The sequence below is a fragment of the Pan paniscus genome, chromosome 7, assembly GCF_029289425.2.
Source record: "Pan paniscus chromosome 7, NHGRI_mPanPan1-v2.0_pri, whole genome shotgun sequence".
In the NCBI taxonomy this organism is placed as follows: Eukaryota; Metazoa; Chordata; class Mammalia; order Primates; family Hominidae; genus Pan; species Pan paniscus.
The window spans coordinates 72,614,396-72,639,827 of NC_073256.2; the positions used below are offsets into that span (position 1 = coordinate 72,614,396).

At 39.4% G+C, this 25,432-nt stretch overlaps 2 protein-coding genes across 2 annotated transcripts in view; one reads left to right on the forward strand and one right to left on the reverse strand.

Annotated features, from left to right (window-relative positions):
- BPNT2 (3'(2'), 5'-bisphosphate nucleotidase 2) overlaps window positions 1-21,330 on the reverse strand; it is a 35,624-nt gene extending 14,294 nt beyond the window's left edge. The window contains exons 1-3 of the mRNA XM_003823229.5: window positions 20,950-21,330; window positions 7,803-7,965; window positions 5,826-5,921 (exon numbers count right to left, since the gene is read on the reverse strand). Of these exons, the coding sequence (XP_003823277.1) occupies window positions 5,826-5,921; window positions 7,803-7,965; window positions 20,950-21,330 (640 nt within the window). The remainder of the gene's footprint in view (window positions 1-5,825; window positions 5,922-7,802; window positions 7,966-20,949) is intronic.
- Window positions 21,314-25,432, forward strand: part of LOC134730975 (uncharacterized) — a 98,354-nt gene continuing 94,235 nt past the window's right edge. The window contains exon 1 of the mRNA XM_063606770.1: window positions 21,314-21,627. Coding sequence (XP_063462840.1) covers window positions 21,314-21,627 — 314 coding nt within the window. The remainder of the gene's footprint in view (window positions 21,628-25,432) is intronic.

The following is a 25,432-nucleotide window of genomic DNA, read 5'->3' on the forward strand; positions in this document are numbered from 1 at the left end:
GTGTTTAATGCAAACTTTGAATAACACCATGAGACTCATTTGAAGAGCCACTAGTGATGCCAGAAGTGCTCCCACCTAGAGAAAAATCATGACATTACAAGAAAAAGTTGAATTGCTTGATATATACCACAGATTGAGGTCTGTAACTGTGGCTGCCTGCTATCTCAAGATAAATGAATACAGCGTAAGAATAATTGTGGAAAAAAAAACCAAGAAAACTCATGAAGCCATTGCTGAAGCTACACACCAACAGGTGCAAAAACCTTAACACTTTTTAATGAAATACCTTTTTATCTCATATTGAAAATGCAGCTATTATGTGGGTACAAAATTGCTACATGCCTAAAGACTGTAGTATGATTCAAGAAAAAATGAAGTCATATGACAACTTTAAAAAAAAGGAAGGTGAAGTATCTAAAGCTGGATTATTTAATGCCAGTAAAGGATGGTTTGATAATTTTAGAAAGAGGTCTGGTTTTTAAAAATGCCAAGATAACAGGAGTAGCAGCTTCTACCAACCAAGAGGCAGCAGACAAGTCCCCAGATGCCATTAAGAAAATCACTGAGTTCTGTCTGCTTGAACAGGTTTTCAATGCAGACAAGTGTCCTATTCTGGAAAAAAAAAAAAAAAATTTAAAAAAAGGGCCACAAAATACATTTATTAGTAAGGAAGAGAAATGAGCACTAGGATTTAAGACAGGAAGGGATGGGCTAACTCTACCGTTTTGTATAATGCAGTCAGGTTTATGACCAGGACAGCCCTTATCTACAAAACCGCTAACCCCCGAGTCTTGAAAGGAAAAGATAAAACACCAGCTGCTTGCTAGTCTTCTGACTACAACAAGAAGGCCTGGACAACAAGAATCCTTTTTCTGGATTGAGTCCACTGATGCTTTGACCCTGAAGTCTGAAAGTACTTTGCCAGTAAGGGACTGCCTTTTAAAGTTCTTTGAGTACTGGACAATGCCCCTGGCTACCGAGAACCCCATGAGTTCAACACTAAAAGCATCAAGTGATTTACTTGCCCCCAAACACTATGTCTCTAATCCAGCCTCTAGAGCAGGAGGTCATAAGGACCTTTAAGGCTCATTATACAAAGTACTCTATGGAAAGGACTGTCAATACTAATAGTAGAGAACCCTGACAGAGAAAATCACTCAAAGTCTGGAAGGATTACACCACTAAAGATGCCACTGTTATAGAAAACCCATGAATTCACCAAGCCCAAAATAATAAGTTCCTGCTGGAAAAAACTGTCCAGATGTTGTGCATGTCTCCACAAGATTTACAACAGAGGCAATCAAGAAAATCATGAGAGTGCAGATATTATTTTTAAAAGGTGGGGGGTAGAGGGTTTCAAGATAGGGATCTTGGAGACATTCAAGAGTGAACAGACACCACACCAGAGGAATTAACAGAAGACGACTTGATGGAGATGAGTGCTTCAAACCAGGGCTAGACGATGAGAAAGAAGATGTAGAAGAAGCAGTGCCAGAAAATAAATTGATTTTAGACAATCTGTAAGAAAGGTTCTCATTATTCAAGACTGCTTTTGACTTCTTTTATGACATGGACGATTTTACGATACAGTCACTGAAACTAAAGCAAATAAGGAAGGATTGGTACCATATAGTAAAATTTTTAGAGAAATGAAAAGTAAAAAAGTCAAACAGACATTACAACATATTTTCACAAAATTACATCAAGTATATCCTGCCTCTCCTTCCACCTCCTCCACCCGAGACAACAAAACTAATAATCCTTTCTCTTTCTCCTCCTCCTCTGCCTATTCAGTGTGAAGACAAAGAGGATGAAGACCTTTAGGATAAGCAATTTCCCTCTTATTCAATCATATATTTGCTCTTATGATTTTCTCAGTAACATTTTCTTTCCTCTAGCTTACTTTATTGTAAGAAACAGTACATCATAAATATGCAAAATATGTGTTAATCAGCTATTTATGTTGTTAAGATTTTTGGTCAAAATGAGGCTATTCGCAGTTAAGTTTTTAAAGAGTCAAAAGTTACACACAGATTTTCAACAATCAGTGCCCCAACCCCTGCACTGTTCATGGGTCTACTGTACTACACTTACTTATACATTTGTATATTACTTCAGTAAAATACTATTCAAGTATCTCTTGATTCTAAGAATTTCAAACTCAAGGAATTAATTCTAATTAAGTCTGATAAAAATTTTTATAAGCTTTGCTCTTATTGCCAACAACAATAATATCTAGTTCCCACTATAGTGAAGTGTAGCTAAACTCTGGTAAACATACCGATACTTAACAACTGGTATTCCTCCAACATCAACATACCGTCTGGATCTGAAAATAACATTCCAGGAGGAGGGCACAAGCAAACATTCAGTGTGGGAATGGAAGGTCAACCCAACATAATTCTAAACGTATTGATTATTTTAGAGAGTTTGCGGACTAGCAAGCACCTTTGTGTTCCAGTACATTGGGCAAGTTAGCCGCATTACAGAAGAATGGGGTATTATATTACTAACTTAAAAAGACATTTTTAGAAACCACTTTTTGCTAAGTTAGGGACATTTGGCTTCTTTAAGGTGGGTAAGCCTACAGACGAGAGAGGAATATATATTCTTATTAAATAAAGGTTTCTAAAAAGGGGCATTTTATTATCCCTATTCTTCCCTCTAATACGTACAGATGTGGAAATCAATGCCCAGAGAATGTCAATCTCTTTGCCTATCTAATACCAATTTCCTCATTTCCTTTATTGAGCTTCCAATTCTCTTTGGAATAGCAGGCTCTGTTTGCAGCTAAGGGTGCCATGTGACATTCGGCCAATAAAATGAAGCAGGGGTTTAATGGATAGGACTTCAAGATATTTTTTTCCTCATACAAAGAATATCTAGGGTAGACCTTTTGTCTCTCTTCTTTCTCCTTTCTTCCTGCCTAGAACGGAGAACCGTGGTAAATGAGAGGAGCCACCTTTGTGAACATGCAAACAAAAAGCTACCTTCTAAGAAAAAAAAGCAAAAAGAGAGGAGTCAGATCCTTATACGTATTATGGAGCCACTAAAGCACACCTACGCTTTGGCCTTGTTAGTTGAGAAAAAGAAACCCTTCTTGAACCACTGTAATCAGATTTACACTGTGTGTAGCTAAATGCCATCCTAACTGATATAGTGAGATAATAAGGGACAGTGTCAAAAGAAAAAGAGGGATTCAAAGACTTAGGCTCTGTCTTTAACTTTTATATGCCTGTTTTTTTAATTAAAAAAAGTCATAATTTCCATTTTATATTCCTTCCAGAGTTACTGAAGACTGAAAAAACTTATGTCAATGCACTTTATAAACTGTGAAAATACAAAATAATTGTAAGATACTATTAAGGAGTGGTTAGTTCTTAGAGTAACATTTTGAACTTATGGTTTCATGATAGGAGCTCCTAAGTCCATTTTTTCATCTATAAAAAAAGATAATGTCTTTCCTTGTCACATAGTTACTGAAAGGTTCAAATGAGATAACATTAAGTATACTGCAAATTGTTAAACACGATATAAATGTTAGAAATTATGGAGTTATTATTTTGAAAGTGGTGTGACACTGATTTGAACAAAATTTCTATGGTTGATTCTACCACTAATTTACATGAATGACCTTGAGGAAGGTATTAAATTTTTGAGTCTCATTTCCTCATTTGTAAGTGAGAGTACTGATTTTAGTAACTGTGTCCCTCTCTCTGTGTAGCAGTACTATGCTGTACTCCAACATCCACTTTCCCTGTTTTCCTTCAATGACAGAATCCCCACATTTTAGTTTGGATGGCCATTGAAAATAAGGACTACATTTTTTTGCCTCCTTTGCGACTAGGTTCTAGATAGCAATGGGATGTGAGGTGAAGAGATGCATGTTTGACTTCACAAGTCAAACCCTTAGTGGGAAATGTCCTCCACGTCTCCCCTTTTACCCTTTCCACTGGTGAAATACAGCTGAAGTGGTGAGCCATCCTCAGTTACACAGAGGAAGACAACAGCAAAGCAACAATAGAGATAGAACTGCATGCCTGGCACCAGGGAACTACCTTGGCAGTCATGGGCTGCTTATATACTGTCTGTTAGAGAAGAGAAAAATAAACTACTTTGTATTCAACCTCATATATTTTGGTGTACATTACAGCAGTCTAAATTAATGGCCTAGTGTGTATCCTAACTAATTCAGTAAGGATTAAGGAAAATATGTGAAGGTAATCCATAAGCCATAAAGCAATTATATAATTAATCTTACAGTATATTGTCATAGCAATGGCATAAATCTTTTGTAGCTTATCAAACCATCAACTTTAAAAATTATTTGAATTATGAAAAGAAGAAAAAAGGTCAGATAGCACAAAGTGGACTTGATTTTGAAACACAGAGCCAACACTCAAATAGATGTTTAGCCAATCTCAGAGCAGCCAGAATTTGGGATTCACAGTTATTCAGCAAAACAAATACATAATTTTAGAGTAATCAAAAATTAACTTTGTCTTTCCATTTCTCCCCACTTCACAGACAGCCTTTTTATGCAATTATCAGTCACGCCCTTAAGACACAATGGGGATGACTGCAGTAAACGATGGTAGTATGGGATGCCCATTGTATCAGTGTCCTAAAGCTGCCATAAAAAACTACAGGTTGAGAATCCCTAATCCAAAATTCCAAAATCTGAAATGCTCCAAAATCCAGGAAAGCACTGACATGATGTCACAAGTGGAAAATTCCATACTGGACCTCATGATAGCTCACAGATAGAACTTTGCTTCAACCATAAAATTATTTAAAATGTTGTATAACATTACCTTCAAGCTATGTAAACAAGCTATATATGAAATATAAATAAAGTTCATGTTTATACTTGGGTCCTATCTCCAATATATCTCATTATATATATGCAAATACATTAAATCTGCAATGTGAAACACTTCTGGTCCCCAAACGTTTCAGATAATGGATACTCAATCTGTACCACAAACTTGGTGGCTTATAAAAATATATATATTTTCTTATAGTTCTAAAGGCCAGAAGTCTAAAATCAAGGGGTCAGCAGGGTTAGTTTCTTCTGGAGGCTCTGAGGGAAAATAACTTCCATGGCTCTCTCCTAGCTTCTGGTGACTGCAGTCCTTAGCCTATTAAAGACATCACTCCAATCTCTGCCTCCACCTTCACATCATCTTATCCCACATGTGTCTATGTCCTTTCTGTTTCTTATAAAAACACTCTAATTGGCTTAAGAACCTTCTCTAATCCAGTATAATCTCATCTCAATGCTTACCTTAACTTTCTGGGTTGTTATGGTTAAACTGTGTCCCCCAAAAAGATATGTTGACATCCTCACTCCCAGCACCTCGAAATCTGACTTTATTTGGAAATAGGGTCATGGCAGATGTACTAGGTTGAGATGAGGTCACACTAGAGTAGGGTGGGCGCTGAATCCAATATGACTGGTGTGCTTGTAAGAGGAGAAGAGACACAGACACACAGAGAGAATGCCATATGATGATGGAGGCAGACACTGGAATAAGCACTTATAAGCCAATGAACACCACAGAATGCTGGCAAATTGCCAGAAGCTAAGAGAAACAAAAAAGATACTCCCTTACAGTTTCAGCACCATGATTTTAGATTTCTAGGCTCCAGAACTGTCAGACACTACATTTTTGTTGTTTAAGACACATAATTTGTGTTTTTTTCTTACAGCAGCCCTAGGAAACTAATATAGGAGTGGATACAAATTTAGGTACACGACAGTAAATACTATAGACAAACAGTTCAATAACAATAATTCTTGAAAGTTCTAGCAAATTTCATACCTGTATATTCGGAAAATGGCTTATGTATAACTCCTAGCATGGGTTTACCATTTACAGCCACACACACCATAGTAGTGACATACTTTCGAAGATCCTCTATGAGAAAAAAAACAAAACACACACAAATGTCAAAGTAATGTGCATAAATTCAAGATACAATATTACACTTTAGTTCATTAAAAAATTTATATACATGAAATGTCTTTCCAAAACAACAATCCCTTCAAGCAAACAGAGTCCGAGGGCAAGAGCCCCTTTAAAGGAGTGGCTAACAGTTCTGGTTCACGATGAGATACCATCTCACACTAGTCAGAATGGCTATTATTAAAAAGTCAAAAAATAACAGATGCAAGTGAGGTTGTGGAAAAAAAGGAATGCTTATACACTGTTGGTGGGAGTGTAAATTAGTTAAGCCACTGTGGTAGACAGTGTGGCAATTCCTCAAAGGCCTGAAGAAAGAAATACTATTCGACCCAGCATTCCCATTACTGGTCCAAAAGAATATAAATCATTCTATTATAAAGACACATGCATGTGTATGTTCACTGCAGCACTATTCACAATAGCAAAGACATGGAATCATCTTAAATGCCCATCAATGATAGACCAGGTAAAAAAATGTGGTACATATACACCGTGCAATACTATGCAGCCATAAAAAAGAACATGATCAGGTCCTTTGCAGGGGCATGGATGGAGGTGGAGGCCATTATCCTTAGCAAACTAACACAGGAACAGAAAACCAAATACCACGTGTTCTCTAAGTGGGGAGTTAAATGATGAGAACACATGGACACATAGAGGGGAACAACACACACTGGGGCCTTTCAGAGGATAGAGAGTGGGAGGAGGAAGAGAATCAGGAAAAATAACTAATGGATACTAGGCTTAATACGTGGGTGTTGAAATAAATCTGTACAACAAACCCTCATGACACAAGTTTACCCTATGTAACAAACCTGCACTTGTACTCCTGAACTTAAAAGTTTTAAAACAAATTGCATTTAGAGTCAAGACCCTTTTATATTATAAAAATCACACAAACAAAAGAGTTCTGGTTCTACAGGCATTACCTGGGTTATTCTCCTAGCCCACCATTTTGTTAACTGAATGTCCTTGAGTAAATTACTTAAATTCAGCTTCCTTGTCTGTATAATATAAACAATAACTAAGCACTCATCTTTAGGTATAAATTAACTTTTAATAAAAAAAATCAAATTAGATGCTTAAGAAAGTCCCTGCACGAGGGATGTGCTCACTAAATGTTATTACTATATGAACAGGCCAATCTCAGTTTAGGAGAACTTTTTATGAACAAATTTCTCGATATTCCATATTTCTATTATCTACTCCTGAAAAGCTCTGTGCTGTAATTTTAGTTACTATTAGATATATACATCTAGTGTCTTCTCCCTGTTCTCCAAAGTTATGTATTGATTGTTATGGTTCAAGTTCAGTGCAAAAGCACTGAAATACAAAGGTAAAAAGGTAGAAGCCTCCACATTTACAGAACTTACCATCTATCAGGATAAATAGATAAACTGTAACATATAAACCAAATGAAGAGTGAAAAGGCAGAAATTAGCTACCTGTGGGTAAGAAACAAGGCCTGAGAGGGGATCTACAAAAATAAAAATCTGACTAGGACTAGGTAAAAAAGGGGACTGGAGGGACAGTAGTTCTGTTTTGTTACTTACTTGCCTTCTGGGTACCTAGAAATTTACTATTTTGAATTCCAAAGTCAGATGTACATGCATTAAAACTTAAATTCCTAACATCCTGAGTAAACATTAAATTCTGGCTAAAGAAGTTTCTTCAATTATAGGTGTCCAATATAAAACATTTTGCTACTACTGTTAAAAATGCTTCTTTACTGAACAATCAGTGAGCCACTATCACCTATAGGAAGTATGCCTTGGTTCTGGTTCTCTACTACTAAACGTCAATCAAATGTTTTGAGTTCAGTTTAAAAATTACCTGTATATTCCTGTGTAGCATCAAGTGGGTCAATCCAGACAGTAACACTTTCTGCTGGTACCTCTTTAGGAGTAGTTACTTCCTTTAGGATATCCTCAGGAATCTTATGATCCCACAAGATAACCTCCTGATCAGCTGCATCCACGTGTTCCTCAGTATTAATCTGCATTAAAAACAGGTGACAGTTAAAAAAAGTAAGAAGAACAATCACTATTTGATAAACTACAAAAGTATTTCAGACAAAAATCACCCAAATTATAAATAAGTAAATCCCTATTTTTATTTCTTTTGATGCTCCATATTGCAAAATGAAAATGAAAAAAAAAATCCATGACATCAGGTCTTTAAATGCTTCCCAATCTAATATTCAAGCCTGGTTTGTTGACTAATCAAGACAGATAATTCGGATATAGAGAAATATAGAGAAACTGAGCATTGAAGAAACAAGCTACTTAAACCTTAACAATGCTTTATGAAAGATAATAGCTCTAAAGTGTGAAAATAGACAATATTCTGGAACACAACACAAGCAACTAGAGTTAGAAGAAAGACATATCACAGAATAGGGAGGTACAGTCAAATTTTCTACCTTTTTTTTTTTAACTAAGGAACAAAATTAAAACATAAAATAAATTTAACTTACCATACAGATATGTAAGGATGTGGGGTAAGGAGAGAAATATAAGTAGAGGAAGGGTTGTTACGAGAATAGAGGAATGTATTCTCTCCTTACCCCACACCCTTACATACATACATATATACACACACACACACACAAACCCCCCTTACACATATATATTCTCTCTGTATAATATATATTATATATTATTTCTACATATAACATATATATACATGTGTTTGTATAATACTTTATGTAAGTATTCTATTCATTTACAAACACATTACAGATTCCTTTAAATTGAGATTGCTCAACTTTGGCACGACTGACAATTTGGACTGTATAATTCTTTGTTGTGGGGCTGTCCTGTGCATTGTAGGATGTTTAACAGCATCCCTGGCTGAATGCCACTAGAACGCACCAGATGCCAGCAGCAACACCCTCAGGTGTGACAAACAAAAATGTCTCCGGACATTGTCAAGTGCACCCCTGTCCCATCCTATGTAAAAAACACTGTTTTCAACAGTGCGCTTCTTAATGCATCCTAAAATTAGTCTAATTTGTAAAACAGTGTTTTAAAAATAATGTTTTGGCCAAGTGTGGTGGCTCACGCCTGTAATCCCAGTACTTTGGGAGGCTGAGGCGGCTGGATCACGAGGTCAAGAGATCAAGGCCATCCTGGCCGACATGGTAAAACCCCGTCTCTACTAAAAATACAAAAATTAGCCGGGCATGGTGGTGCGTGCCTGTAGTTCCAACCACTCGGGAGGCTGAGGCAGGAGAATCACTTGAACCCTGGAGGTGGAGGTTGCAGTGAGCCAAGATCACGCCACTGCACTCCAGCCTGGTAACAGAGCAAGACTCCATCTCAAAAAAAAACAAAAAATAAATAATAATAAAAAAATGTTTTAGAACTGCATTTACTTTTGTAAACTGGCATATACCAATTGACTAAATCTAAGAATTGAGTGTTCTTTAAGAATTAAGTTAATAACAGATCATCAATCTTATTTGAATACTGCCTCACCACGAGACTTCTATCACATCATCATACACACACACAAGAAAAAATGTCCCCAAAATTTTGATTTTAGTTAGGGACTTACACTCTCAGCAGGACAGGCTGTTGGGTCCTGTGCTTTCTGACAAGCTCCCTTTCCAGAGTAGGTCATGTTTATGCTACATGTGATGCCATGCCTAGACCCCACGCTACAGTGCCAAAGTGATTACAGCAGTGACAATACATGAGTATTGTCAATACAACATCTCTCACCTATAGTCTTCAGAAAGTTGCAGAGACACAGACATGATTTTAAAAAATATAACTATCACCAATCTCCAGAAGGTACCCTGAAACACCCCAAATTATCACAGGAGAGGTTAAAAATACTAATATTCTAGAAACATCAAACCGCTTAAATCATTAAATATCTCTTTTTTTTTTTTGAGACGGAGTCTCGCTCTGTCACCAGGTTGGAGTGCAGTGGTGTTATCTCGGCTCACTGCAACCTCCACTTTCCGGGTTCAAGTGATTCTCCTGCCTCAGCCTCCGAGTAGCTGGCACTACAGGCACCCACCACCACACCCAGCTAATTTTTGTATTTTTAGTAGAGACGAGTTTCACCGTGTTGGCGGCCAGGATGGTCTCGATCTCCTGACTTCATGATCTGCCCGCCTCGGCCTCCCAAAGTACTGGGATTACAGGCATGAGCCACCGCGCCTGGTAAATCTTTAAATATTTCTCAGTACAGAGCAAAGTAAACATTCAATTTATTCACTTATGTCTTTATTAATTCAGCAAATGCTTATTGATTGCCTACTATATGACAGACACAGTTACAGGTCCTAAAGATACCACAGTGATCAATGTGAGACAAAAATTTCTGCCCTGTGGAACTTAGATTCTAGTATAGATAAACAACAAGACACATGAAAAAACATGTAGTATGCTGGATAGTGATAAGGAGGAAAAAATAAAGACCAAAAGGACAGAAAGAGTGTTGTTGGAGAGTAGAGAAAGGACTGTTAGAGAGTAGAGGAAGGGTTATTCTTTAAGAAAAAGGGGTAGATAGTATTAAGAAAGGGTGGCTAGGCAATTATTCATAATGGCTAAAATCAGAAAACTACTAATTCCATCAATTAGTAGTTTATCCATTATCCTGATGAATGGATAAATATATTTGGTATATCCATACAATGGAAAGTTACTCAGCCATATATACGAATAAAGTATTGATCATGCTAAATCATGGATGAACCCCCTTGCTTTGTGAAAGCATCAACATACAAGAGATCATATACTGTTTGATTCCATTAATGTAAAATGTCCGGAAAGGCAAATCTATAGAGAAAGACCGATTAGTGGTTGCCTGGGATAAGGGATAAAAACAAGAATAAACAGTTAATGGGGTCAGGGGTATTATTAGGGTGGTGAAAATGTTCTAAAACTGATTAATGATGATAGTTGTACAATTTGGCAGTTCTAAAAATTACTGAATTGTATACTTGAAATAGACAAATTGTAAGATATAAAAACTATGCTGCAATGAAGTTGTTTTGAAAAAAAGTAACGTAGCTAGAGAAGCCCCTCACTGAAAAGGTGGTATTTGACTGAAGAGATCTAAAGAAAATAAGCCTGGCAGGCATCTAGAAGTGCATTCTAGCCCAATAAATAACAAATGAAAAGATCCTAAGGTGGGAATGTGCCTGGTGTGTTCAGAGGGCAGCAAGGAGGCCAGCAAGGCTACAGCAGAGTGAGCCAAGGAGAAAGGCTAAGGACCTGAGGTCAGAGAGTAATGGAAGCCAGATGGTGAAGGACCTCGCAGGCTGCAACACAGAGCCAGTTGCCCTCCATCATAACAGCTATTAACAATGTGCAGAGGGTCCTAGTCATTGCAGTAAGCTAAAGGGAGGGGGAGAGGAGCAAGTGGGGAGGTACAAAGTTTAGAAAGAAAAACCAATCCATAATATGAAGTTGATTATTGAGCACTGAGAAAATCTAAAAGAGCTTGCAGATAAATGCAACTCCAATCAAAATCTCCAGTGTTTTTTGTTGTTGTTGGTTTTTTTTAACCTTCTCCTTGGAAACTGGACAAGGCATTTCTGAAAATTACATGGTAGAACAAAAAGTCAAGAAGCAACACAACATTTTGGGAAGAGGGGAAAAAAAATACCATCATGGTGTGGTGACTTACCTTACCAGATATCAAGACCAGAATAATTAAGACAGTGTGGCACTGGTGAGGCATTTTGGCTTCAGAAACCACTCTTAACAACAATGCCAGACTACCTCAGATGAATGAAGATAACAGTAACACCATGCAAAAAGGAATAAACTTCAAAAAAAAAAGAAACATGACTCCTAGAAAAGACGAAGTAGCTTATGGGCCTTAACCACTGTAGCTTACAAAACGGCAGTGCCAAGTCTGGCAACTACTGAGCTTCACTGATTTTTTGCACAATTCAAGTCAGCTTCTCCATGTACTTGCAGCTGAGTATGAGTGAACACATTATAGAACAGTATTTGAAAAGATCTTCACTGAGAATCGGGTTAGGGAGAAACAGCAGAAGAACAAGAACATTAGCACAAATACCTAATCTGCTTTTGCGTAACTGCTATTTATAACCGGCCGCAACCACTACATACCTACAAATCTGAAAAATCTACTACCCACCAATGTAAACAACCTTATCAATAGTTGCTATGGTCAACACCGGAAAGTCTTCCTCAATCCTTTCTCGCATGCCACATCGAATCAGTCAGTAACTCCTGGAAATTCTACCTCCCAATTCTAAATATGTCATCATGTCTAGCAAGAAAATTTTAGTTTAGGCCACCATCTCTCACCTGGATTTCTACAATAGTCCTCAATTGTTCTCACCTCCTACAATATATTCATTTACCCATTCATTCAACATCTAATGGCTATATACGCTAAACTGTTTTGGACATTGGGATACAGTAATGAACAAAACAGACAAAATTACTGCTTTTACAGAGCTTCCCTTCTCAACCCAGCAACCTGCCATCTTCCTAAATCAGACCATGGCACTCTAGCTTAAAACCTTCCAATGGTTTCTCATTATGCAGAGATAAAATCCAGACTCCTTATCATAATCTACAACATTAAGTTCCAGATGATCTGGGTAATGACAGCAGTAAGTGCTATCCCGTAATCTCTCTCTTGTTTGCATCCTTATTCACTGTACCCCAGACTTACTAGTCTTCTCATGGTCACTCAGCCTTTGTACTTACTGTACTTTGTACTTACTGTATTCTTCTGCTTGTACACGCTTTCCCAGATCTCTGCATGACATCCTGGTTCTTATTAAGGTCTCGGCTCAAATGAGACTGCCTCAAAGTGGCCTTTCCTGACTACCATTGATAAAGAAGGACCACCAGACACTCTCCCGGCATGACCCTATTTTTTCTTCTTCAAAGCCCTTATCAGAAACCATGTTACTTGTTTACATTTACTATCTTGATCAGCTAGAACGTAAATTCTGTGGGTGCAAGGACACAAATTTTCTTCATTACTGTAGCTCCATCCCCATTGTCTAAACCAAAGTAGGTACTCAATAAATACATCTTAACTGACAATATTATTCTCAGCCACTGTAGTTTTTCATTTCTTCCCCATAATCCTCTTCCACTCAACCTACTCTTCCTTCCTCATCCTTACTGCCTGTCAAAGACCTCAACAGGGAATTGAAGCATAAGAAATCAACCCAAGCTCCAAAAACCCATACCTACTAACAGCCCTGGCCAATCCCTGCCCCCTCCTGACACTCAGCCAATCACTCCCAAAGAAGCCCATTATGGTGGGAATGAACAATGCAGCTTTTAGAGAACCTATAATTTTAGAAGGGTAAGCATAAAAAGGTTCTAGAATTCAGAAAACACTAAACTGATCTTGGTCTATGCTGATACATAATAGCTCATCTTGCAGTCTCCACCTACACCTGGCAATTATCAAAACATTCTCAGATCCTTTCGTTAGCCTCTATGTATAGCAAGTAGGGATTTCTTTAGGTTAACTTGCCTCCTGTGTAGGCATTTCTAGTACTCACAATGTCCACTTTTCTTTTCCTTCCTGAACATCTGGGAGACTATACTTCCCATATGCCTTGTAGTTAAAGGCAAATGAGAGTGATTCTGGCCAGTAGAATATGGACAAAAATGTAGATGTACAAAATATGGACAAAAATGTGAATGCGCATCACTTTCTGGCTTAGGCAATAAAAAGAAAGCTCCTGCCCAATTCTCCAATCTCTTCTCTTTCCCTGCTATGTTGACATGGCAGAATCACATATCAACATCAACTAGGTCACAGTCACTACATGGAGGACAACTGCTTTGGAGAGTGTCAGGCTTCTGAGAATTGGAGGATGTCGTTACTACAGCATTTCCTACTCAGTCTTTCCTGACTAATGCATTTTCCCTTTTATAAAAGTAAATACTCCTAAGTAGTTTAAGAGCCAGAAGAAATTCACACGTGTGAATCAATTTAATTTGAGTCTCTTCCTTTAAACCTCAACCTTGCATCAGGAACTCTGAGAAAAAACAAACCAAAACAAAAAAAACATTGCTGTTACTGGATGGGAGGTAGGGGAAATAGGAAAAATAATTTGGGGGATAAAATAGTAATAGCTAGGTGCAGATCTGAAGGGAAAGCACAGCTTAAATGAGGCAGCATTAGATATGAGAATACGTACAGAATAGTAGGAGTGTTCCGTAATTGTGAGGACAGAAAATGTTTAATCTATATGCTAAACAATACCTTAAAATTAGTACAACCAAGTCAGGGGTCAGGAATCAAATGCTTATGTAATACAAATGCTCCTCAACTTACAATGGGGTTACGTCCTGATAAACCCATTGTGAATTGAGAAGCATTTGTACTGCATAAGTTGAAAATATCTGAAGTCAAAAACACATTTAATACATCTAACCTACCAAACATCACAGCATAGCCTAGCCAACCTGAAATGTAGTCAGAACACTAACATTAGCCTACAGTTGGGCACAATCATCTAACACAAAGCCTAATTCATAATAAAGTATTAAATATCTCATGTAATTTATTGACTGCTCTATTAAAACTGGAAAACAGAATGTTGTATGGGTACTACAAGTATAGTTTCTTTACAATGAATGGTGCATATCATTCTTGCACCATTGTAAAGAAATCCTAAGTTGAACCATCTTAAGTTGGGAACCAGCTGTACAAAGGTTCTTAAGACAAGTTTGTCTATTTAAAAATTTTATTTAATTATATGGACATATACACACACATATACATATACATATAATACATATACACACATAAGTGTATTTAGGCTAGTCTTTTAAATTCCAGAAAGGGGAAGGAAACTATTCTCCATCAGTATTGTCAAAGTTCAAGGCCCCCAAACACAACCAATGCCATTAGTATGCTAGTTCAGTTACTTTGGGGTTTGAAGGGACTTCTGGTTAATGCCTTAAGAAGGAATCGATCATTTACTTCATTTCTCCATAAATCATTATATCCTAACCTCACACAGTGCCTATCATACCATAGGTGTGATAGTTAATTTTATATGGCAACTTGACTGGATTATGGAATGCCCAGAGATTTGGCTAACATGATTTCTGGTTGTATTTGTGAGGGTGTTTCTGGATAAGATTAGCATTTGAATCAGTGAACTCAATAAAATAGACTGCCCTCTCTAATGTGGGTGGGCAGCATTCAATGTTTTGAGAGTGTGAATAGAACAAAAGGAGGGAGAAGAAAGACTGCCCCTTCTTCTGCCTTACTGCTGAGCTGAAACATCAGTCTTCTCCTGCCCTCCAACTGAGACTACCACCACCAGCTCTCCTGGTTCTCAGGCCTTTGGACTTGGACTGAATCACATCACTTGCTTTCCTGGGTTTCCAGCTTGCAGGTTTCCAGCTGACAGATCAAGGGACTTCTCAGCCTCCTTAATCACACGAGCCAATTCCTTATAATAAATCTCTATTGGTTCTCTTTCTCTGGAGAACCCTGACCAATACAGTAGGCATTCAATAACTATTTTCTTTTTTTTCTTTTTTTTTTTTTTTTGAGATGGAGTCTTGCTCTGTCACCCAGGCTGGAGTGCAGTGGTGTGATCTCGGCTCACTGCAAGTTCCACCTCCCAAGTTCAAGCCATTCTCCTGCCTCAACCTCCCGAGCAGCCAGGACTACAGACACCCGCCACCACGCCCAGCTAATTTTTTGTATTTTCAGTAAAGATGGGGTTTCACTGTGTTAGCCAGAATGGTCTCGATCTCCCGACCTCATGATCCACCCGCCTCGGCCTCCCAAAGTACTGGGATTACAGGCATGAGCCACCAAGCCCGGCCTCAATAACTATTTTCTAAACATATAAATAAACGTACCTCTACCTGTCCTATTCTCTTCCCACCTTTACAGAAACCTTTTACTATCAACTATTGTCTTTCAAATATATCTCTATAAACAATTAAACATGCTGTAGTGTCTCATATCTTAAAAACAAATATACCAAAAAGAAAGCACAGAACCTTCTCTTAGGAAACATAATACACCTAACACCCCAGCCAACTTCCTTAAAAGCCCAATTTCTCACAAAACTTGTCTTTACTCACAGTCTCCATTTCCTCACCTCCTAATCATAGGATGCCTGAGTTCAAATGCCAACTCCTCAATTTATTGGGTATATGAATAATTTAGGCTAGTCACCTAAACTTTCTGAGCTACAATTACCTCATTGGTAAAAAGGGACAATGATCTAGCTCCCTGTAAGGTTCTTAAGAAGACTGAAAGAGAAAAGGTAAAACAAACTTAGTACAGTGCTTAACACAGAGTAAGCATTTAATAAAGGTTGGTTGCTACTATTCTTGTTAAATGATTGTTTTCAGTCTTTATTATCCTTGGTTCTAGGCCCTGATATTCCCCTTTCATGTTATATTCTCTCCCTAACCAATTCTGTCCACAACCCGTTTCAATTAACATCACAACACCGATGACTCACAGATTTGTATTTTCAGTTCAGATGTTTCTTCAGACCTTCAGACTCATATATTCAACTGACTCTTTGACAGCTAACCTTGGACATATCAAAGGCATCTCTAACATAGCAAGTCTAAAATGGCATTCATAATCTGTCCCCCAACTTAACCACCACTCCCCTTCACCAGCAACAAAACCCCAATTGTGAAAGCTATAGAGGAGTTATTTTTGACATATCCCTAAAAATTCTTTCATTTCCTTCTACATCTATCTTCTCTACAACCATAACCCTAATTCAAAAGATATAAGCTCTCACCTGAAAAAGGGCCTCCTAACTGGTCTCCCTGTATTTACTTTGCTCCCCTCCAAACCATCCTCCAAGCAACTACTCTGAGTCCTTCCATTCATTTTTAACACTGTAGTTAAGAGTATACTTGTTACATCTGCTATACCGCCTTATATAGAGAATTAGACAGACCTGAGATGATTCTCTGACCATTATGTCAATCTCAGTGACTCTAAGATCATTCTCATGGTGAAACCCCGTCTCTACTAAAAATACAAACAATTAGCTGGGCGTGGTGGCGGCACCTGTAGTCCCAGCTACTTGGGAGGCTGAGGCAGGAGAATGGCATGAACCTGGGAGGCAGAGCTTGCAGTGAGCTGAGATTGCGCCACTGCACTCCAGCCTGGGCGACAGAGCAAGACACCATCTTTAAAAAAAAAAAAAAAAAAAATTTCTAGCTGGACAATCTTCAGCAAATTATTTAGCCTCTCCAAGTCTTTATCTGAAAAACAGAGGCTGTAGTACTTAACCTCCTTTGTGCTGTGAAGATAAAATTAATAATGTCATTAAGAAGTTTAATTCAATTTTTGTGGCTTGCAGAAGGCTATGCAAATGTTAGCTAGTAAAACAAGCTCAGCATAACTTCCCCACTGCTTGAGTCCTGGTCCTCATCTCTCACATGGCCTGTTTTAACAGTCTCTAACTAGTTCCTATCTACCTCCAAATGCCCAAAGCCCAAAGTATGGCTTATTGCAGGCCTCAAGAAAAGTCAGCTAAATCTGGCCTTCTTTTAGTATTCTAGTAGTAAACTATGGACTAGGTCCAAATTCCTTTGAGCTTGGAATATGACCTAGCCCCTACCTACCTTTCCAATCTCTTCCACAATAATTCTCCCAAGTGCATTTTACTCAAACTCATTAGATTACAAGAATTAGCTGTCCTACTATCTCTCTTGGGCCTGTTCCTTTGAACTAGATTCTTTTCCTCTGTTTTCAGTGCTTATGTCTACACCAATTACTAGTTATTCTGATTTTACAGAAGAGGAAACTATGGCTCAAAAAAGTTAAATGACTGGCCAGTACCACCTAGGCTGGTGACTGCACAAGATATCAATGCAAGTGCTCTGTGCACTATATTAGTGCTTCTCAAACTTTTCTGGGACATACTTCTGTTGAAAGAGAGAAGCTTAACTTCCATCTTATAGGTCAAGGAAGGCACAGACCCAAGTGGCTGCTACCAGCTTGGAGTACCATGCTTTACCTTCAAATAACTCATTGTCAAAACTTTGAACAAATCAAGTTGAGGACAGGAGCCCCTCAAACAGACAGTCCCCTGTACATTAAATCAAAACTATAAATCTCAGTTTGTCTGTTCTGTGGCTGCAAACCCACTCCACAAAAGTATCTTCAGCCTTCATTTTCATTGTTACCTGCAAGGATAAAGAGACAGTGCCATACAAATGGCTGGAGTTACTATTACTTTGACACAATGAAGTCAAGCATTGCCAAAGTGTTTAAGAAGAGGAGACTAGCTGCCCGGAGGACTCTCTGGGATCTCTAACCTGAAGAAAACTGAAGACAAAAGGAAATCCAGGGAGCCTAGGTGAAATCTGAGTTTTGTTAGGATAGCACTCACTTCTCTGGAGTATGATTCCTCAACTTGGGCATCAATTGACAAATGGAGCAGATAATTCTTCGTCATAGGGGGCTGTCCTGTGCATTATAGGATGTTTACCCTCTACCTACTAGATGCCAGTAGCATCCCACCCCTGGTTGTGACAATCAAAAATGTCTTCCGACGTTGTCAAATGTCAGGGGACAAAACTGTCTCCAGTTGAGTGCTCTAGGATAACCCCTGGTATATCCTTTTACTGAGGAGTGAACATTACATACGAAAGCTCAGACTTCAGACTCTACATAGGAAAGTAGTGGGAGAAAACAGATCTTTCTACATTTACATAGAGCACTAGGATAAAAGAAAGAAGTATCTGTTGCTTCTCAATGGTCTTTTTCCACTAGGAAGTAAACTAAGTGGGATATAATTTAAGTTTCTTACCAAGAAATTTGGGGTGAGGCTTCAAAATTAACCAGGCATTTAAGACTGTACTTCTGGGCATTAGGAGAGGGGAAGGCAAAAAAGGAGAAAGACTCTTTTAGGTTGATTCTCCACTTAGTTGGCTACAATATTTGGCCTCTAGCCTACAACACAGGGGTATAAGGAGATCGCTCAACATGACACCATCCCTACTTTGACACTGTATAAATGAGCACAAACCTCTTCTATTCCTTCAGTCATGACCCAACATGAATACTACAGAAGCACATGCAAACATTCAAATAGTCACAAGAAAACAAGAAGTTGTTTTATATTAAGCCAGAGACTTCAACATCTGCAATTCCAAAAGCTTAGCTTTTGTGTTAATAAAATGCAGCTCACTGCCCTTGGCAGCCATTCCCTTATTGTTTGCTAATAAATGAGAATGCACACACATACAGATGTGTTTTCAACATTTAAGATACTTTTGTTTTTACTTAAAAAAAGAAAAATCAACTCTGCTTGCTGTATTTCACTATTACTGCTTTTAAGCTTCTACAATTATAAGTTTTAAATAGCCTTCTAAAAATCTAGCTAAAATGTGGGATAGTTCATATAAGCTGGAGTGTCATGAGCCTCAGACTTCCCGTTTGTATAGCAGGCAGAAATAAAATTTACTTCTTAAAGTTGCTGTTAAGGATCAAATGAAGTCCTGTGTAGCCAGTATTTGGGTATGTAAAATATATTCAATAAATGGTTATTATTAGTACTGTTATAACCATTAAATAGCAACTTCTCCGAATCTCCTGTTTCCTCTATAAATTCTTGGGGAAAGAAACACATAAGTTTTGGAAAGGGGGTAAAATATTTCATAAACACATCTTACATCTAGATGCAAAAAAATTTAAGTATTATTTGTGATGATAAAAACAGAGTAGGGAAGAAGAAAAAGTGGAAATATTCTGTGTTTTAAGTAGAAATTTGAAAAAAAAAATTCTAACGTTAATTACATCTGGTATCCAGTAGCTCATGATAGGAAATACAATGTTCCTTTCCACTGGAAAAAGAAAAAGACGAAAGAAAAGGGAGGAAGAGAGGAGAATAAAAAAAAAAACCAAAGCAATATTATGATAGACTGGAAGAAGCCTTACGCAAAATACATAACTAAACAATGACAATATTCTCCTAACTCTTTCAAGATCAGCAGTAAAAGGTCAGTCACCTTCCAAAGAAGGCTGGGTTTGCACATCACTGTTTATCTAATAAAATTCCAGTGAAGACAATTTTTCTTCCCAGTAGCCAAAACTACAGTTAGGTGAGTTAAGATATACGTTAATAAGGTGCTGCTACGCTATGTTGAGCTCTTCCTCAACAAAATTTGCAGTTTCTGGAACTGCAAATTTTAAATATGCTTTATTCAACTCAATAGCAGCTCCAGTGAAATGATGAATTCAAAAAGTATTAATAACAAATCCAAAATGTCTGGATTTCCTTAAGAAAATGTCAACTCCCTTCCCAGAAACCTACCCAAAGAAAAGCCAAATGTTATTTAATTCTTATTCTCTGGAGTAAATATGGATCTTTAATCAAGGGCCAGGTAGGACCAACAGCTGGTATATTTCTAAGTACCTCCTTAAAGGGCCCGCAAACTATAAACTGAAGAGCGTCCTGACAAAAAGACAGCGAAATGAGCATACTCATCCCCCACCCCCCAACCCCGACTCCCGCGCGCGCACACACGCACACACAAATGCCCCGCACACTAACAGCTCTGCAACAAGACTCGGTCTTTCAGCTGGCTACTGGCAGGCCAGCCAGAAAATGTGTACTCCAGTTTCGACCCTTCTAGGGATGAAATCAAGGAAGGATAGAGGGTCTTGGTGGATTTTAGCCAACCCCTTAATTCTACAGAGGAGCCTGAAGCTGCGGATGCAATTAACTTTGTCAACCTTTTCGTTTCAAGGCCTTCTGATCCCAGGTACACACGGCGCACACCCGACCCAGGACGAGCCAAAAGGGCACGGGCCCTGAGTCAGACTACGTGCAACCTCACCCAGCTCCTCTGCTGTCTGTCTGACCTTGTGCACGTTAACTTCTGCGTCTCAATTTCCACATCTACAAAATGGAACCAGAAGCTCCACATCCCATACTGTTAAGAGTCGACGGGCCGAGACGCGCTACCCGGCTCGAGTGGGCGCTCCGCCCGTGGGCTCCCACCTGGACGCTGGGGAAGGCGGTCTTGAGCAGGTAGAACATCTTGCGGTTGGACAGCACGTCGCCGCTGGTCATCTTGTCCTCGGCTCCCTCGCGCGTCTTCCCCTTGGACTTCTCGTGGAGGACGTTGCTCTCGCGGACGCGCCTCACCTCGTCGCCGCCGCGCACTGCGGCCAGCACTGACACAGCCAGCATCTCGCGCAAGTCCACGGTGCCCCCGTCGGCCGCGGGCCCTGCCGCGCCGCCGCCAGGCTCGCCGCCCAGGCCGAAGAGGCTGAAGCGGCCAGCTAAGAAGCCCGAGTAGAGGTGGTAGAGCACGCCGAGCCCCAGCAGGCAAAACACGGCCACCCCCAGTGGGGAAAGGCGGATGCCCATGGGGGCCATGGCGCGGGAAGCCGGGCGCTCCGGGCTGCGGCTCTCACAGGCCTCCAGCGCCCGCCGCCGCCGCCGCCGCAGCCGCCGCGCTCCGGGCCAGGCGCCGCGCGGGCTACACCGGCGCCCGCTCCCCGGCCCCGGTGCGCCCCATCACTCCCTCCCAGGAAAGGCTGAGTTGCACCGCGAAGACCACCAACGCCGCCCCGCGCGCCTGACTCGCCAGGCAGCGCGCTCTAGGTTCTTCCGCCTGCCGGCTGGTCCGACTTCCACTTTAGCCTACGGCCGCGAGGTGAAAGGGGAGCGTGGGTGTGTATCCGGGTTACGCGACGGGGCGGGGCGAGGGGCGGGGAGAGCTGGGCACCTCCCCGCGGGGCGGGGCGGGGCGGGACAGGAGGCGCTGGACTGAGCTGCCTTCCTTGGTCTGGGTGGGAAGGTATTCCTGGAAGTGGCGAACAGCAATCCGCGCAGGAAAGTGTGCTGTGCTGAGTGCCTTGTGGATGTTTAAATTAAATATCCCATTGTACGACTATGGCTGGCTGTAATAAAGCCACAGTAATAGTCTAGTCTTCTCATCACTCTCAGATTATTGAGGAATGGAGGAAAACACAATAAACCATTTTAAAAGATTGATTTGCAAGCTTTTTTAGCCAGCGGGGGTGTAGACAGCCTGTACCTTTAAGTCGCTTCTCCGCGCTCTTCCCGGCAGGACGGGGAACTGGGCGGTGAGGGGAAGAATTGTACTTGGCTCTTTATTCTGTTGACATCTTTGTCGTGCCCTAAATGCTTATATGTGTATAGAGTTTCTCTCCTCCACCTGCCAGAATAAACCATCCTCGAAGCAGCTGAAAAACATGCCTTGATCCGGGTTTTTCATAATGAAAGAAAACAAACCAGGCTTCTCTCATTTCCAAGGGTACTCGAGCCTGGCTCTCCTACCAGAGCTTAAGGAGAAGAGGAATTGCTTGACAGAGTCCACTTAAAATAGAGGTTATCCGGAGATGGTCAGTCTAGAACATGTAATCTTTGAGTCAGCGTAGGCTCTCGAAGTATTTTGACAGAAATAACTACCTTCTACTATAACACCGATCTTAGCTAGAATGATAGTGAATACTTTATAAGTATTCATGAGTTTATCTTTAATCTTAAAAGTGAATATTAAGATGTATAGTATTGTTCTTAAATGTTAAAATATCTATATAAATCAACTTAAAATGTAGCCTGTTTTACTGTTCATAGCAAAACAGCATTGGTTTTAAGTGGACTTTAGAATTAACCACCTGAAAAACTGCAAGTATACCAAACTTCTAAACATCCATTGCTAAGCAAGTCATGTAAAGCCTGACCTTTACCGCTTACTTAGAGTTCAGGGCATCCCTAGAATTTGCATGTGATTATACACATACAACGAAAGCACTGACTATTGATTGTTTGATTTCCCTGCCAGCAATCTAAGTAGCTTGAAAATAATCACAGCACAAAATCAAGTACAAATACAAATCAGTGAAAGAACAATCCCTAGAGTATTGACAGCACCAGAACTTAAAGAACTAGCATTGCCTTTCTTGTCAGCTTTTGAGAGTAACTTTGCAATGAAGCAAAGCTGCTTTCAAATATCTAAAAGTGAATGTCACAGAGTAATTCTCAAAACCCATCCCAGGGATAAAGATAAACCTCAGGGTTGAAATATAAAGGTTTAAGTTAAACAGAACCACCCCAACCTACACTATGACAGCAGCAAAAAGATGAGTTGGATAGTAATCATGTCAATATTAAAAGCATCATTGGGAAGTCTGAGATTTCTCAAAATAAACGGAATAATATTTTCCAAGGATATTGGAGAATAATATAGGGTCACATTCAGTGTGGCAGTATACACAGTATACCACTGAGGGAAATACTAAAAGCTCTGGAGCATTTCTACTGCAAAAAAGGGATTTAAGACTTGAGGGAGAAAATGCCAAGGTATGTGGAAAGAAGGAGTCACTTTAAAGATTGTAGCTCCAAGAGGCGTTCTAGCACTCAAGTGATAATTGATCATAGAGAATGGGTATTAACAGATAACATTTAATCGACAAGAGAAGTTATGACAATAAGAAAACATTTGATTAATTACATGTGGTACAGTGATGTCAGAAAACCTTTATAGGAATTTGATTGAAAGAAACTTGTTTTTTTAGTATCAAGTTGTCAGAAGCTTCAAACAATGCATACATACACATGAAAATTATATGGCTTTCATATTAAGATTGTGGACAGTCTGTTCCTAAAACATAATCTACATCTATTCTTAAAATTGTTTTCCCCAAGATTTTGAAATAAACAATTAAATGTGTTAACTTTTAGGCCGGGCGCGGTGGCTCATGCCTGTAATCCCAGCACTTTGGGAGGCCTAGGTGGGTGGATCACGAAGTCAGGAGATCGAGACCATCCTGGCTAACACGGTGAAACCCCGTCTGTACTAAAAATACAAAAAAATTAGCCGGATGTGGCGGCGGGCGCGTGTAGTCCCAGCTACTCCGGAGGCTGAGGCGAGAAATGGCATGAACCTGGGAGGCGGAGCTTGCAGTGAGCCGAGATCGCGCCACCGCACTCCAGCCTGGGCGACAGAGTGAGACTCCGTCTCAAAAAAAAAAAAAAAGAAAGAAAGAAAGAAAAAAGAAAAAAAAAGAAATGTGTTAACTTTTTAAATTAAAGCAAAATAATTATGTAGGCTGATGCAAGTAAGACAACTTGAAACTGCAACTAGAAACTATACCCAATGAAAAACCCTGCCTTAAAAGATAGACAAATGGATATATTTTTACTTGTTTTAGGTTCAATTGTTAAACTGTCTAGTTTTTTTCTGTAATTCTCCACTTTAATGCAGTTTTCTCAGTTAACTGGCCCACACTAGTTCTGATTACATCAGACATAGGACCTCTTCTAAATGTCTGGATATTGCTACCTTTCCTACAAATACCAGTTTTCCTTATAGTCTCCATGTGTACAGAATAAATAATATCAGTTTATGAAACATTATTAGCATCTTAGATGTTAAGGACATTTTGGTTCCTTTCAATGACTCCTGACCTTCAAATTTACCCTGGAAAATGTTTTTTATAAAAATTAATCTTTGCCGGGTATGGTGGCTCACGCCCCAGCACTTTGGGAGGCCAAGGCAGGCAGATCACAAGATCAGGAGTTCAAGACCAGCCTAGCCAACATGGTGAAACCCCATGTCTACTAAATATACAAAAATTAGCCAGGCACGGTGGCACACGCCTGTAATCCCAGATACTTGTGAGGCTGAGGCAGGAGAATCCTTTGAACCCAGGAGGTGGAGGTTGCAGCCTGGGCGACAGACCGAGACTCCATCTCAAAAAAAACAAAAAATTAATCTCTCCCAGTTAGTTTCCTTGTATTTTTTCCTTTAAATATGCATTGGAGGGGTACAATATAATTAATGAAAGGTTCAGCGTAGTTGAATCCTCATTAAAAGTGTTTTTACGGCAGGCGCGGTGGCTCACGCCTGTAATCCCAGCACTTTTGGAGGCCGAGGTGGGTGGATTACAAGGTCAGGAGATCGAGACCATCCTGGCTAACACGGTGAAACCCCGTCTCTACTAAAAAAAAAAAAAAAATACAAAATATTAGCTGGGCGTGGTGGTGAGCGCCTTCCAGCCTGGGCGACAGAGCCAGACTTCATCTCAAAAACAAAAGTGTTTTTACTACCTTTCTGAGAAAGAAAACAATGAACTAATGGCATTTTACATGTTGAAAATATAAAACTTCCAAGAAGATTATTATTTGCATATTCTTTCCTTAAGTGATTATATCCTATAGAAACAATAATTCTGTTTTTTTAATAGATCCAGTGATATGGTGTTTGCTTCTGCCATTAAAGTTCTCTCTTTGGCAGATAATTGAAGTTCAGAAACAGTGGCTTTCATATATCAAGATTGTGGATAGTCTTTTTCTAAAACAGGATCTACATCTATTCTTAAATTTGTTTCTCCCAGATTTAGAAATAATTAAATGTGTAACTTTTAAAATTAATGTAAAATAATTATGTTAGCATTATAACATTGTACTATGGTCCCAATCCTAGCAATAGTAATATTGAATTCTTATT